Genomic DNA, 14,529 nt, shown 5'->3' on the forward strand with positions numbered 1-14,529 from the left:
TCTCTGGACACGCTCCAGCACCTCAATGTCCTTCTTGTAGTGAGGGGCCCAAAACTGAACACAGTATTCGAGGTGCAGCCTCATCAGTGCCAAGTACAGGGGCACGATCACTTCCCTACTCCTGCTGGCCACACTGTTTCTGATACAAGCCAGGATGCCATTGGCCTTCTTGGCCACCTGGGAACACTGTTGACTCTTGTATCCTAAGATTTCAACTGAAAGACTCTTTAAAATATCTTATGTAGGCACACACAAATAAATTTTGTGAAATTTGCTCCTTGAGGCTGCCACATAACTGTTAGTCATTGAAGCGTTTAACATCAGGCAACCTAAATGCCTTAGTGAATCTACCCCTCAAGCGGTCTGAAGTCTCAAAGGGTCCATAACACCAATGGACGGGCGAGAAGCCCTGTGGACACTTTTCAGCACTTTCATTGAGAAACCGGTTGCAGGGACTGATATAAAAGTGTTTAAAGACCACTCAGGACAAGTAATTATGAATGTCTTTCTGAAGCTTCGAAGGAAGGTGGCATTTAGTTTAAGAGCTGAGGTAAGGACAGAAAAATTACTTGATAACTGAAGCGAATATTTTATGAGCCATCCTAACATGTTGGTATTGAAGGGACTGTTGTGCTTCAGTTTGCTGTCATCGGTGTATTTTTCCCATATGTTATATAGGCGGTAGTGAAGTGTATATGAAGAAAGTGACTCCTTTCGTTGTACTCTAATTCTTTATTTCTTTTCCTTTCCCAATCCTTCTAGACTCCATAGATGGGAAACACGCTCGAAGGACTCAGTCCAGTAGTCCTCTGGGAGAATTATTTGACCATGGGCTGGATAGCTGGGCTACCTCCATTTTTGTGCTTTCTTTTTTTTCTGTCTGTTCCCGTGACAATGGGAAGACTGGAGTTTCTGTATATACAATGTATATATATTTAAGCATTGTCTTGTTTAACTTTATGTGTTCACACTGGGAGAAATATAACACAGGAGTTCTTTTTCTTCCTTGGGGATACGATATAAGCCAAGTGGTAAGTATTTATCATTCGTGTTTTGGTTTTATTTTTTTAACTATGTTAGTGTTTTCATAATATTACAGAAATAGAAAAATAGAGCTCAAGGCCAAATGTATTTGGCCAAGATTTTGAATGTGAAATAGCATGACTTTAAAAGTAATTCAGAAATATTTCCTGCATTTGCAAAGAAGGGACGCTCTTGAGCAAATTGTCAGTATCAGAGATTCATTGCCTTGCAGGAAAAAAAAGGCTTGCAGCAAGCCTAGCAGTCAGATAGTGCCCATGAGAACGTAATTTAACTGCATTTGATTTGTAGTATTAACAAAAATTATTATGCCATCTGAAGCCATAAGCAATTTTCCCACCAACACTAGGTTCTGAGGCACAATGTGAACTAGTCCAAGTAGTATTTATTAACAGTAATTATACAGTTATACAATACTAGACCTTCCCAATTCTACCACCTCTGACATCGAATGTGGTAATGGAAATAGCATTGTACCTATACAGCGAGCGTTAACTGTTGTCAGTGTCAAGTGAGTTTTACCCTTGAAAAAAAGTCAAAGCCATACCGTTAAAGGTTTCTTCTCCGGGAATGGCATTCAGTAACATGAATTCCGTATCAGCCCATAGCCAGTCCCCAGCTGAGTTCTTGACCGGCTTACAGCCCTACCTTGAGGTGGACCTCTTCAGAAACATGCCCAGGGCACCACGGGGAGTGGTGGCCTCAGTGCACAAATGAGTAGCAGCAGTAGTAGTAACAAGCTCATTGCGCTGCCAAGGGCCCAGTGCTGGGATTTCTGGGCTGGCTTATCTATTTCTTAGACAGCCAGGCTCTTGCAGCCTGAAGAGACCAGTCCCAGTCTTCTGAGCTTCCTGTCACAGGCATGAGATGAAAGGTACAGCCAAATATACATAATTGGAAAGAAGTTTTACAAATATTCAAATATGTGTTTTAATGGAAATATAGTATTTGAATTAACGGCTGCAGATGTATTGCTGTAAACATAATCAGAATCCAGTGGTTTGAGAACAACTCGGAGATGGTGGTCCAGCTGTGGTGCATCTGTTTTGTCCCCTAGAAAATAGGTCTGGGAGAAGAAGTTGGCTCAGGACTAAGACATTAGGCAGCCAGCTGGTCTACAAGTTTCAGCCATGTCTGTGTAAGGCTTCTTAGTGAAGTTCTTCCAGCAGGAGAGGAATAGCTATGTTCAAACCAATTTCACTTGTTGCTCAGATGATTACTGTAGATATACACGTGAATGTTTAGAAAGCTCTTTCGGGTTGCTGCAGCATCCAAACTGTATTAGTGGTTAAATATGGGAGTGGGGTACAACTAGCGTAGTAGTACTGTTAGCGTACTAGCGGAGCAGTACTGTTAACTCTGTCAGTGCCTTTTAGTGACCTATGCCTCTGTCACTGCTTTCCCATCTGGGAAATAATGGTAATAACATTTCCCTGCCTGACAGATTTGTGGTGAGGCTGAATTTCAGTAAAGTCTGTAAACTGCTTTGATTAACTTGGATGCAAGGTGCTAACAAGTGCTATTTCCTGTTCCCCTCTGATGCTGAATTGCTGTCCTGCATGCTCTCTTTCTAGTAACTTCTGTGATGATTTGCCTACAGTCAAAATGATAAACATATAAATGTAAAGATATTTTTGATGCTATACAGCGCAATCATCAACAGTGGTGGAAGACTGTGCTCTTGAAATGTCTGTAGGTCAGTTTTCCCATCTGTAAAAATTTGCTTTTGTAGTTGTGATTGCTTATGAACAAAGATAAGACAGGATTTGTAGATCAAGGTAATATTTTTTCCATTTGTCCAAACTACGTTTCACGCACACCAGAAAGTACATAACGTATTTTTTTCTAGTTGTACTAATTAGTCTAGTAAAAGGTCTTAATTCCCCTACAAACATTGCCTTGCTCTTGTTTTGTAAACCCATTCAACAATTTTGTATGATGTGTGCACTATTAAAGGTAGCTCTTCATCTCCAGCTACTTGGAGGAGAGGATACTGAGGACATTAGCAAATGGCTGATGATGAGTATGGAAGGTAATGTTTCCCTTGCTGGTTTTTCCCCCCCCACTTCTCTGCCAGATATTCCCGCAGTCACATTCAGCGGCAGAGAGGGCGGAAGCACTCGCAGGCTGCTTTCAGACTAATTCCCAGCATTTAGTTCACTGTTTCCTCTGTGGCGTTCCTAGCTGAATTGCTGCGCGAATGCGCTTCTCTGCTCTGTCTTCAGTAATTTCACCGACAACATGATGCTATTGCATTGGCATGTCAGACATTCAGGTGGTCTAGTGCCCTGCTTCTGCTTTTAAAATTTATGGTAGCCAGGAACTTTGGGCTTTGTTATCGCCAGAAAGCTCAGGAAATACAGTAATTAGTGTAAGTGTGCAAACAGATAACTGTTGACCTTAATGAAAGCTGAACTGGCATGTAGCTCCCAGGACACTACTGCTGAGTCAGCTCCACTGTGTATAAACACAGACAGCCCGCTCACTGGCTCTGTGTTAACTGTGGTATAAAAAGAGCTACTGTTCCTCATGAAAAAATACCCCATTATAAATAGAGAAATTTTGGGACTTGTGCAGATCACATTTTTCTGCGACTTGATGACTCGTCAGAACTGGTAACCTAATTGCACTAGCTGGGCTGTAATTGGCACTCCAGTTAGCTTTGATTACAGCAGACAGCCATTTATAGGAGCTGTGGTGTGTAAACTTGAAAAATGGCTGTAATGTGTCTGAGAGATGCGTGGTCAGAGGGCTGTTACGTTTGTGGATCCAGAGTCAAGGAGGAGGCATCTGCAACAGTGAAAACTCTTCCCCCATCCTCCCTCCAGCACAAGGAGCTATCTTCTGCTGACTCCTCTGCGGGCAGAAAAAGATGCAGGGAGAGGAGCCTTTTCACACTGTACCATCTAGACAATTTTCATGCACTTTCAAGTAAGCACAAACCCCCAAAAGTCATGGGCTGAAGAGAAGACTGAACAAGAAACCCTTGCTATGTTCTTGGATACATCTTGTCACAAGCCCAACCAAAGAAAGCTAATGCCTGCAAATTAAGTTTCTTGGAGAAAAAAAAAAAGACAAAGCTTTCCTGAGGAAGGCTTCCTGCCATGTGTTAATTTTCACAGACTGGATTGTTTAAAAATCAATTTTTCTCCTGAAAATTTTAATACTCCCCTAATGAAGCACTCCCCTAGTCCTGCTGTTGCTTTTCATAAGCTACTGCAGTTGAGTTCATAGTAGGGGAACAAAATGTTCATTTTTCCTTAATATGATGTAGTGCTTACATCGATGCTGCCTTAAGCGTAACAGGGAGGTACCCTTTATATTTTTAAATAAAAGTTTAAAAGTGAAAATAAGAGCTGCGTGAGAGATGGAGTGACCCAGCCGATTCCATTCTCCTTCCCCTCACTCTCCCCAGCCAAGAGGGCAAGCGGGAAAAAAGCACAAAAGCACAAGCAGCAAATGTGAAAGGCAACAGGCAGCTCCCTCTGGCCCTGCCCTAGCCCTGTAAGGAGGGGATGACCAGAAATCCTATATACAGTCATGCCTGAAGGCGTGGATGCTTGGAGCATAAGCCCCAGGTTTTTGGTTTGAGATGCTTTCCCAGCTGGTTCTGCCCGATGGCTTTGGACGGTCCCACCTAGACTCTCAGGGAGAACACTCTGCCTGCCTTGAAACTCTGAGTAAATGAACTATACGATGGAGGTAGCAACTGAAACATTGTAGAACTTACTTTTCTCCTTCCTTTCAGCCAAAACAGGAGAAGGGGTTTTTTGGATGCCATATACCAAGATTTCTTTTGACAAGCGGTTTACAAAACGCATGCTGAAATATGTTTCATATGACCTTTTCCCGGGAAGTACTGTGGCAGCCAGTGTTTCAGGAACTGGAAGAGAAATCCCGAGCAATGCAAGTGCACATCACATCTTTTAAAAACTTCTCTCTCTTCTGAGGGGCAAAAAAAGAGTCTCTATTAAAAAGAAAAATGAAGATGCAAATGTGTCGTTCTTTGGTCACGTTTTCAGGATTCAGAATCTTTTTAAATTTAATTAAAAAGATATTCACTTTCAGAGTTTTTCTAATTTGAAGCGTCTGTGGAAAGCATAGCCTTTCTTGTGAAGGAATAATATTGATTATTATTTAGTTCCAAAGGTAGGAGCGCACTGGAATTGTTGAAGTAAAAGAACCGATAGCGGTGTGGAAGCAGTGCTGGCCAGGCCATGGTGTCTGCTTCCAGCTGCCTCCTGACACAGCTGGAAACCCAGCTCAGTACTCGGTTATCTGAGGGAAACCCCATGGTGTAGCCATGTGAAATTTAAACAGCTAAGGACCTGCGGTGCACAGGCTCTCGCTGCAGCAGATTGCTTCATTCTTAACCACTCGATTATGATTCTACTCAAACCTTTCTTGGTTAATTAATCTTCCACGTGCCTTTAGCTGTTTACCTATCACATACTGCATGTCTAAATGCAAAATTACCTTTTTAAGGCATGTAAAAACCTATTTTTATAGGCTAAATTTGCAACCTTTAACGATTTATTGAAAGAAAAAATACTGAGAAAAAAAATAAAATGGAAAAATTACACATCACGCTAAAGCTACCTCCTATTGAAATCACTTGTAGGAAATCATTAGTTCTTCCTTTTTTAGGCAAGTGTCACATTTATTTTCAGAGGAAAAAAGTGACCTTGTATTTTAAATGACTTTGCTCTCCAGATGTTCAGTTTGAGCACTGTGTTAATGGAAAATATTTCAACACATGAACAATTAATGCTATTGGAATATGCTAGTGAAATTGAATATTACAGTAAAAATAATGTCATTTTTTTGTGGAATCATAAAGAATTTAAAAGCATAGCCAGTATATTTTTTCAAAAAGATGAGAAAATGATTGATTTTTTTTTTCCCCATGTAGTACATATACAGCATACTCAATGTGCCTGTGTGTAAAACAGAAATGGTAAATCATTAGGGAGAAAAAAAATGTATGCGCACACACACACAATCTAGAATATTTTGGTCACAAAACTTACACCTGCAGTAGTGGAAAGACATGAAAGAGATGGTGATTTTAAAAAATCAAATACTTTAGAGAACAGTTAAAATGCTAGAAGCTAGGAGGTTTTGAGGAGTTACACTGCCTCATGGTTACATAGAATTTTCTCAATGCCACATTAAAGAAGTAATATTCTGATTTTACAGAGGGACGAAGGTGACTGTTGCTGTGATTTATAAAATTGTGACAAGATAGGGAGCCACTGCTCAGAAGCCAGCTGTCCTGCTGTTCAGCCATATCAAAGGGCCTACAAATTAACACCATATATTTCCAGATCTTTGTCTGCATAAGTACTCCTCCTCCTCATAGATAAGGCCTTGGCAAGCCAAAAATTTTCCTGGTCAGATGCTGCAGTGAGTTGGAATCCAAGATTGGATGAGTCTGACACTAACTTGCTATATCGCCCTTACTTGTGTTATTTAATTTGGACTTCTCATTTTACAAAAGGTTGCAATTATTTTTACTTGCTAAAGACTACATTTATATCTGAAAAGTACTAAAGCCGACTGATGCCAGAGAGATGAGTAAAAAACCTGGCCATCTTTTCTTAAGTAGAATTATTCACTTAGGAACACTGCTTTACATTTTAATTTTTTTTTTTTACCAGCAGTGCATTTAAAAACAGCTTATACAGCTGATTAATGTACTTAGCTTTTGTCTAATAATTTTGACAATCTTCAGTTTCTGCTAATATAGCTTAGATCAAGGGACGCAGCCGTTTTCTCATCCTTCCAGCTTTCTAAAGGAGGTCTTTGAGACTGCCTCAGTGAAGTCAAAGTTACAAGTCCTTAAAAAACAGCACACCAAAAATTTGAAGCCAAAGAGTGTTTTTTCATACACTACATCTGTTTGTTAATAAGAGGCAAACTCAACCTGCGAGTGCTGCATCACCAAATCCCAGGGCAGGGGATTCCCCTGAGAGAGCCCGTTGCATTGACGCTCCTGTTCCTGGAGGTGTGCTGACATCTGACAGCGATGCTCATGACTGCTCTGCCAAAAGTACTGACTGTAATAACGGATAATACTGAAGTTCCTCTTTTATCACTTGCCAAAAAAGTCTGTTCAGAATTCAACGTGTGAGGGTAAATTCAGGCTCCATCAAAGCCAGCTGGAGTTTTGCCATCAACTTTGATGGGGCCAGGAGTCCATCCATCATGTCTTGCGGATAACATAACGCAACTTCTTCAGAAAGCCAAATGTTAGCTCTGTTGTAGTCGGTTGCAAAACCCATTATACGCGTCCTTCATTTAGACCAAAATTTGACTCACTGTCTTCAATGGCCCAAGATGTAACTCTCATACCAGTGCCTGCTCTTCTCCGTTGCAGATCTGTTGTGCTGCTTGTTCTTGCAGAGGCAATTCAAACATCCAATTCTGCAATGCCACATTCAAGCAAAACTCTTAAAGGGCTGCATACTGATAGGGCAAGAATCTTGCATTTAGATACAGACAAGTAAGTGAAGTCAAATATAGTGATATCTACGTGTAATAGGGAGTTTAAGTGACATCAGTGTTCTGCTACTAATCTGTGATCTTAAACAGCCTGTTATCTAAACAAGAGATTTTCACTGTACCTTTAAACTAAAGCAATTAATTTAATAGAAAACTGGAAATGTGTTTACTGAAGTTAAAAATGAAGAAAAAACATAACAGTAAAAAATGTGTATTTAAAAAAACTAAACAAAAAGTAGTAAAATCTGTCATACAGGTAAAGCTGGAAAATATTTGTCATCTCAGAGTGAGAAGCTGAACTGAATGGAAAATATAAGGGTTACTGAATGTTACCTGAAAACAAATAGATGAATACGCAGTCTTCTAAATGGCATTATAATTAACAGAGTTGTTTTAATTTAGAGCTAAAGTAAATGTTCGCAATTCCTTCTTAATCCAAGTCTAGAATAGTTCAGGAGGTTGAGACGTAGCCTGAAACATACAGCCCTTTATGAGTCCTATAGCAAAACTAAACAGCTGAGAACGAAATAGCCTAGAGAGAGGGTCAGCGGTCCCGCTAGCTGGGTGCCGGCAGCAGAAGGGGCTGCAGGGGGTGGGTGGCCTGGGCTAAGCCAGGAAACAGGTTTCAAGGGAGAGCGGGGTCCCTTGAGGAGGTGGGATCGAGGGCACCAGGGCTTGGGAACCACTGCATCACGTTCAGTACTGCATTTGCATGTTACACACCTAAAACGGTAAAACTTCATCCATTTGCACCATAAGTTGTAGGCGGTGCTGTTACAGGTAATACAATGGGTTTGAAAGGTATTGCTATAGGAGCTATAGGATTTTGACTGCATTAAGATTTCTGACCTCAGCTGGGTCACAAAATTAATTCTAAAGAGAGAGTTGGAACTACATTTACATCTCTACTGAAACTGGTGGCACTTCAGCAAGCGACTCGTGTATCAGTCCTTTCATTCTTAATGGCGTTTGACTACGTGTTTCTTTTTGTGTCCTGTAATGATGTTATCTGTCAAACAAATTAAAAATCAGGGAAGACTTCAGCTCCCTCCCCTTCTTTTTATTTCTTCACATTCAATTGAATTTTTTTATTATTTCAGGTGAGCTTAGATTTTTTTCCCCTCTCAGTTATTCTGATATGATGAGTTCAGGGGGTTGAGCTGCAAAAATAACCACACTTAATTCTGAAGTCTGTATGCAAATAAAAGAAAGTGCATGTGCAGTGGGGAAACCTGGCATTAAGAAGGGATTTAGAAATTAGGTGCTTCAAAAAGGTAAGTCAGTAGTACTTACCACATGCAAACAGATGCACGCATTAGCAGGGAAGTTGCTTGCTTACTGTATTTCATACGTTTTAAATAATTTGTTGGTGACCCTGGAAGCTGATTCACTGCTTAGAAGTAACTGTTTTGGAGTTAACTCCAAAAGTAACCTTGGCAGCATAAGGTCCTGTAAAGCGGAGACAGGAGGAAAATAACAGATTTTTTTTTTTACTCTTGCATTTGTATTAAGACGATAAACGAAATTCTGTGCCTTTAGAAGTAAAGGATTGAAAATACGTTATCCTTTTTCTATAGGTATTAATAGCAGCATATCTGCTCACCAGTGCTGTTGGGGTGGAAGTCTGGCAGAAGCCTTTCCTGTTTGGTTATTACATTACAGACGCATTAGTAATCTTGCTTATAGGTAAGTAAGTGTCCAGATCCATGCAAAGCTACTGCTTTTTAATTATTTTTATTAGATACGTCTTATATTTCCTTCTTTTTTTTTTTTCCCTTTTGTAAGTGTTGGCTAGTCCAAAAAACACATGAATAGAGCTGATTAAAAGGACTAATACTGGAAAACCTTAAAAAAGTAGATAATTTTGGAAACAATTTTCCTCACTGAATTACTATCTGTTGCGCACAAATAATACAGAAAATGTTCCTTATCTGCACGTGCAGTGCAGTGCAGTGTGCTGGCTGGCTGGCTGGCTCTCAAAGTCTCAGGAACTCCTCCTGTCACTCAGGTAAAGTGTCGCTCACATTTACATATATTAGAAGTTTAACGTTTTGGCCAGCAGCACACTATGCTCCAAAACATTATGGATAGAAGGAATAAAGGCATTATTTAAATAATCTTAGGAGGCACAACTGTAAATCTGAAAAAGAGCCAGGTGGTTTCTAAGCTCTTCTTTAGAGCTACTTCAAGAACAGAAGTGATGCATTTTTCATACAGCAATAGCCTATTTGCTCATTATTTGATACCGTCAGTGTAGTTTGAAATAAGCATAGAACATTTTTCAACTGCTATAGCTAGACTGAGGACAAGAGCAGTTACATTTTAATGAGTTAAAAACATGGTAATCTTAGCTAAAAATGTGTGTATGCGAAATGGCTTTGATGTGTTGCTTGGAAGGTGAAGAAATTAGCACATAAATTTTAGGCATTTTTATATAAGCATACAAGTGATGAGAAGAGGGCACCAAAAAAGTGTTTAACACAGACAGTCTAGACTTTTACATCCCAAGAAACGTCTTCAGTCCTTGAGCCAAGTGGAGAGCTTGGCTATAGATGCTCACCCAACACTGACTCTAACTAGGAGCTATCATCTGACCACTTTGGGGGGCACTTTTGAGTCAACTGCATTGACATGTGCCCTCACCACCCTTTCCCATGGAGAGGTCTTCAGCAGGTACTGCCTCCAGCCTCAGCAGTGCTTCCCAGAATTCCCAGATTGGAAAGGACCCTGCGTTCAGGCTGTGCTTTCTAATGAGCAGCGGGTGCAAGGACATGGTTTTGAGAGTCCTTTGTGCTTTACCCAGAGCATAAAACTGACCATTTGTGACCAAGATTGTACAGTCCTTTTTTTTTGTCAGGCCTGTTTTAGGCACTCTGAGGAAAAGAAAGAAAGGAAGAGGAAAAAATAGTGGTTGCCTTTACAGTAGTCAACGAATTATTCAGCTTAACAGAGACGTAGCTATAAAATGCCCTCTGGTGGCTGGCAGGGCACTGAGGGATAGGGAGTGATTTGTGCTCTCGAAGGAGCGCCCCAAGTCCAGGAGAGATGGATGCTGGCTCTCCCAGAAGCGGCAGGTGAGGCCTGCGCTGGCGTTAGGTGCTAGCATGGGCTAGTCCATTGAACACGCTCGGTCTGTGCTACGCACATCGCTGCTTTTGTTCCTGTCACTAAGGCACGTGGCAGCCCGCTCAGTGAGTACGCTGATGGCTTCCCTTGCGCTTGGGAAGCCATGGATGAAGGTTTAGTTCAAACTGTTCAACATATTAGAAAGGTTTGTGGTAGGGAAGCATGTCAATGTCATCAAATCTGCAGAAGCCGGCAGCCTTTTTCATACTCTACCAAAAAGAGCTGCAAAGCAAGGTTTGACGGGCTATTCCATTAGCGTTAGAAAGAAGTACTACTTCTGTCTCATGTGGTACGCTTGCATGAATGGATCCGTGAGCAGAGAATTGAGTATTTCTTCCACCATTGTCCCAAGCAGAATGGGCATAAGTAAGAGCCAAAAGATCTCTTTAAAAACAGTGTCTCTCACACACTATCCACAATGCTATTAACAGGGCAACTTTTGCAGCTTAATTATAGTTAAATATGGGTTTAAAGTATGCAAGAAATGATCTTGGTTGACTCTATATTACAAAATTGTCACAGTGCTTAGTAAATCTCTTAAGAACAGACACTAAATTTAAATATTAAAAAAGTAGAATCCTTCCACTGAGGATCACGCTGATCCAGAAAGCACTGCCATTTCACCACAGGTTTGAACCTCAGCGCAGCACTAGTGATTAAGGTGGTTATCATTGGATAACCCGTGTGCAGTGAATGTAGATATATAAAGTTTTTAGAAGCTTGCAGTAAATTGCAGGACCCCACTGTGACTGCAGAAAAAGTATCGGTCTTAATCTACACCAAGGGCCGAGCAGCCAGGAAGATTAAATTATTCTCTCCCTTAGAGAGGCTGCAGCAAGTGTGTCTTGCTCAGCCAGATCCATTTGTATCAGAAAGCCCACTCTCTGGCATGCTCAGTTAAATGCCTTTGTGGCTAGTTAAAAAACAAAGCGACATAGTGGGCCTCTGATGCTTTTTACGAGTTAGTTTCCCAGGACCCCGAGAGGCGCCATTAAACCGTAACTGGCTGTCCTTAACCATCTGATGGCATTTAGTAGTCACTAGTGGTCCTTCTAACAATGAACCTGTAGCTGCTCCATCAATACTTGGCATTTGTTTCGTGCTTTTACTGTTCTCCACACAACAGGAGTTCAGCTGCTGAGCCATCACTTCTCCGAGAACAGCTGGGCTTTAGCTAGTACCTTCTGTAGTGGGAAGAAATCCAAACGACATGCACAAGAGTGGAGTTTTTCAGATGTCTTTCCTGGAGGTTTTTTTTTGGGGGGGGGAAGAATAGCCCACATATAACCTAAGGATGAACTCTGCAAAAGCACTTCCTCAGAGGAAGCTGTGGTATCGCCAGGTGACACTCACTCGCTGAAAATAATGGAATTTTTATCAGGTGCCAGAACACACAAAGATATACATAAAAGTGCAGCAATACCGGTGTTTAGATTAGATGTTTTAGGAAAGCCTCCCAAGAGAGAGCTTTACGTATGTCCCTGGGAACTGTCTAGCACACTGTGAAGACCTGTAGGAAGGCCAAGTCTCGGACTGCTGAACAGTGACCTCGGAGGACTCCCCCGTGAAGCAGAGACACTTCTGCATACTATTTTATGGGAATTTTTCAGCTACCCAGTGAACAGAAACCCATAATTCTCACAGGCAGTGAATGCAATTCCATCCTGCGGCTCCCAAACACACACCTAGCTGGACACCAAACAAACAAAGAAGGCCATTCTCCTGTTCCCAGAGTGTGTTGTCCTGGCTGCTAGACAGAAATGCCTTTTCTCTCCTAGCGTGAAAGGAGCCAGACCTTTCTAAAGTTATGTGCCTGTGTGCTCAGCTGGAACTAATTACTTCTGCTCTCAGCAAGGCTCCTGTGGATGACACTCCGAAAGCTCCCTCGGGATTTAACCATAATTGTCCCATAGCATTATCTGGCTAACTAGGGTCCCTTCAAAGGGCAGCACTGGGGTGAGAGCTATCATTTATTTTTGCCCCTCCAGGGTATCCCGAATGCCTAGCATTCCCTGTCACTGTGCTATCAGGTTGAGAGCAATATAAAATATTTACAATAAGCAATTTAAAACAGTCAGTTCCCCACATGAAGTCTAGTACCACAAATGATGCTATAGACTTGATAAGAAGATTTTCACTGACAGGTAAACATCAGTAGTTCAGGGAGCAGCATTACTAATTGATGATGGTTTCTGTCTCACATTGCAATTAAATGACCTGTAATAGGTGCATGTTCCGAATGAAGTATTTCCCATTCTTGAGACGTTCATACTTGCTCTCTATGAGATAGTTTTTATATTGTCTAACAAAATTTGAGTTCAAGCTGCAATCCTCTCCTAACTGGAGACATTTATATATCTGTTTTCCTCTACCTGACTGTTCATGTCCATGCAACTTACTTACTGCAAATTTCTTTCAGTCTGTTAAGTTTGTTCAGAATTGACCAGAGGGCTCAGAAGTTATGGTGGGATGCACACAAACAAGCAAAGTGTTATCACGTCAGCTTCATTCCTTAGGAAGCCAGGTTGGAAAAATGACTCCTGGATGCACAGAAAGATTCCTGCTCCTCTTCACTATTAATTGCAATCACAAGAACAGGCTTTGTGGTTAAAGGACCACTAAAGCATGGATATGTTGTACTTCATCAGTGTCTGGCACATGGGGCAGACAGCTCTGTAATCCAGATGCGGTGGCACATCTGAGTCCACTCTATCTGGTCAACAGTGCCCAGATCTGGCTACTAAAGCCTGTGGCAAAGCTGAGACAAATTTTCAAAGTACAGGTTTGAACATGAAATGTGAAAGGAGTACTAACATCTGTCAGAGATCTGAAACTTGAACTTTCTTTTAGAGATGGGGCCAAAGCATTCAGAATTTTTTCCTGTGGTGTGTATTGGATTGGGTTCTGTGCTGACTTTTGCAGTGTGTGTTCCTTGAGGTTCACTCCTTCTCTGAGGTACTTAAGTATATAAAACGAGGAGTAAATACATAAATGAAAACATAATAGCAGCAAAAAACTAATGATGAGCACAATTGAAACATGCCAAGTATTTGAATTCTGTCATAGTGGGAAAGCAGTTAGCCATCTAAAACAGCGCCTTGTCCTTACACTGTGTCCTATATCCTATGTATGAAAGGAGGACACAGAAGTCCTTGCAGTGGGTAATCACACAGCAGCCTGCCCTTTTTTCAGTGTCAGAAAATGTTTAGGAAGCCACGGTCAAATTATAAATTGTTGCTGCCTCATATGAATAGGTCATACTGTAGTGATTTCCTATAGTTCCCATTGCAAAGTGGCTGATGGTTCTGCCTTACTGATGGATAGTTGAATGATTAAACGTTAAGTGATATGTTTTCAAAATGTTACCACTCCGACAGGCTTTGACTAGCCTCGTTTGAGAAGCGTGGTTAACATGAGTTGGCTTCTACGTGTCTGTCACCTGTTTAACATTTATTAAAGCATTGCTGTGACAGATTGTACGAGACTTTGTTGAAGTAAAGGGTGTGAAATACTCACCTGTCACTCAAGATGTATATAAAAAGCAGTTGAGTTCATGTTTGGAGTAACTCATCTGAACCAGTCAGAACAATAACCCAGAAAACCAGAGCGCTGGAGGCCAGAGGCAGAGCGGTGTCACGGGATGCTAATTACAAGTGGGAATGGGTTCGGTGGTGTTAGCTGTGAGGAGTCATTTCACGGGCGGTGGGAGCCCCAGAAGAAAGTCAAACAAGGGAGCTCACCTGGCGGAGTCCTTCTGGAAGCCAGCCTGATCTTTTCAAATAAAGGCACCATTCCCCTGGTGCTCGATTCTTGCTGTGCCCAGAAAGAGACAACGATGTGTACATGCTGTGTGAACAG

General features: G+C 41.4%; 1 protein-coding gene across 2 annotated transcripts in view; it reads left to right on the forward strand.

Annotated features, from left to right (window-relative positions):
* LOC103904206 (ethanolaminephosphotransferase 1) overlaps nucleotides 1–14,529 on the forward strand; it is a 42,602-nt gene that overhangs the window by 12,878 nt on the left and 15,195 nt on the right. For both annotated transcript variants that reach the window (XM_009285597.1, XM_019473768.1), the window contains 2 exons: nucleotides 763–1,031; nucleotides 9,123–9,231. In XM_009285597.1, coding sequence (XP_009283872.1) covers nucleotides 763–1,031; nucleotides 9,123–9,231 — 378 coding nt within the window. The remainder of the gene's footprint in view (nucleotides 1–762; nucleotides 1,032–9,122; nucleotides 9,232–14,529) is intronic.

This window comes from Aptenodytes forsteri, unplaced genomic scaffold (genome assembly GCF_000699145.1).
Source record: "Aptenodytes forsteri isolate BGI_AS27 unplaced genomic scaffold, ASM69914v1 Scaffold23, whole genome shotgun sequence".
Taxonomy (NCBI): domain Eukaryota; kingdom Metazoa; phylum Chordata; class Aves; order Sphenisciformes; family Spheniscidae; genus Aptenodytes; species Aptenodytes forsteri.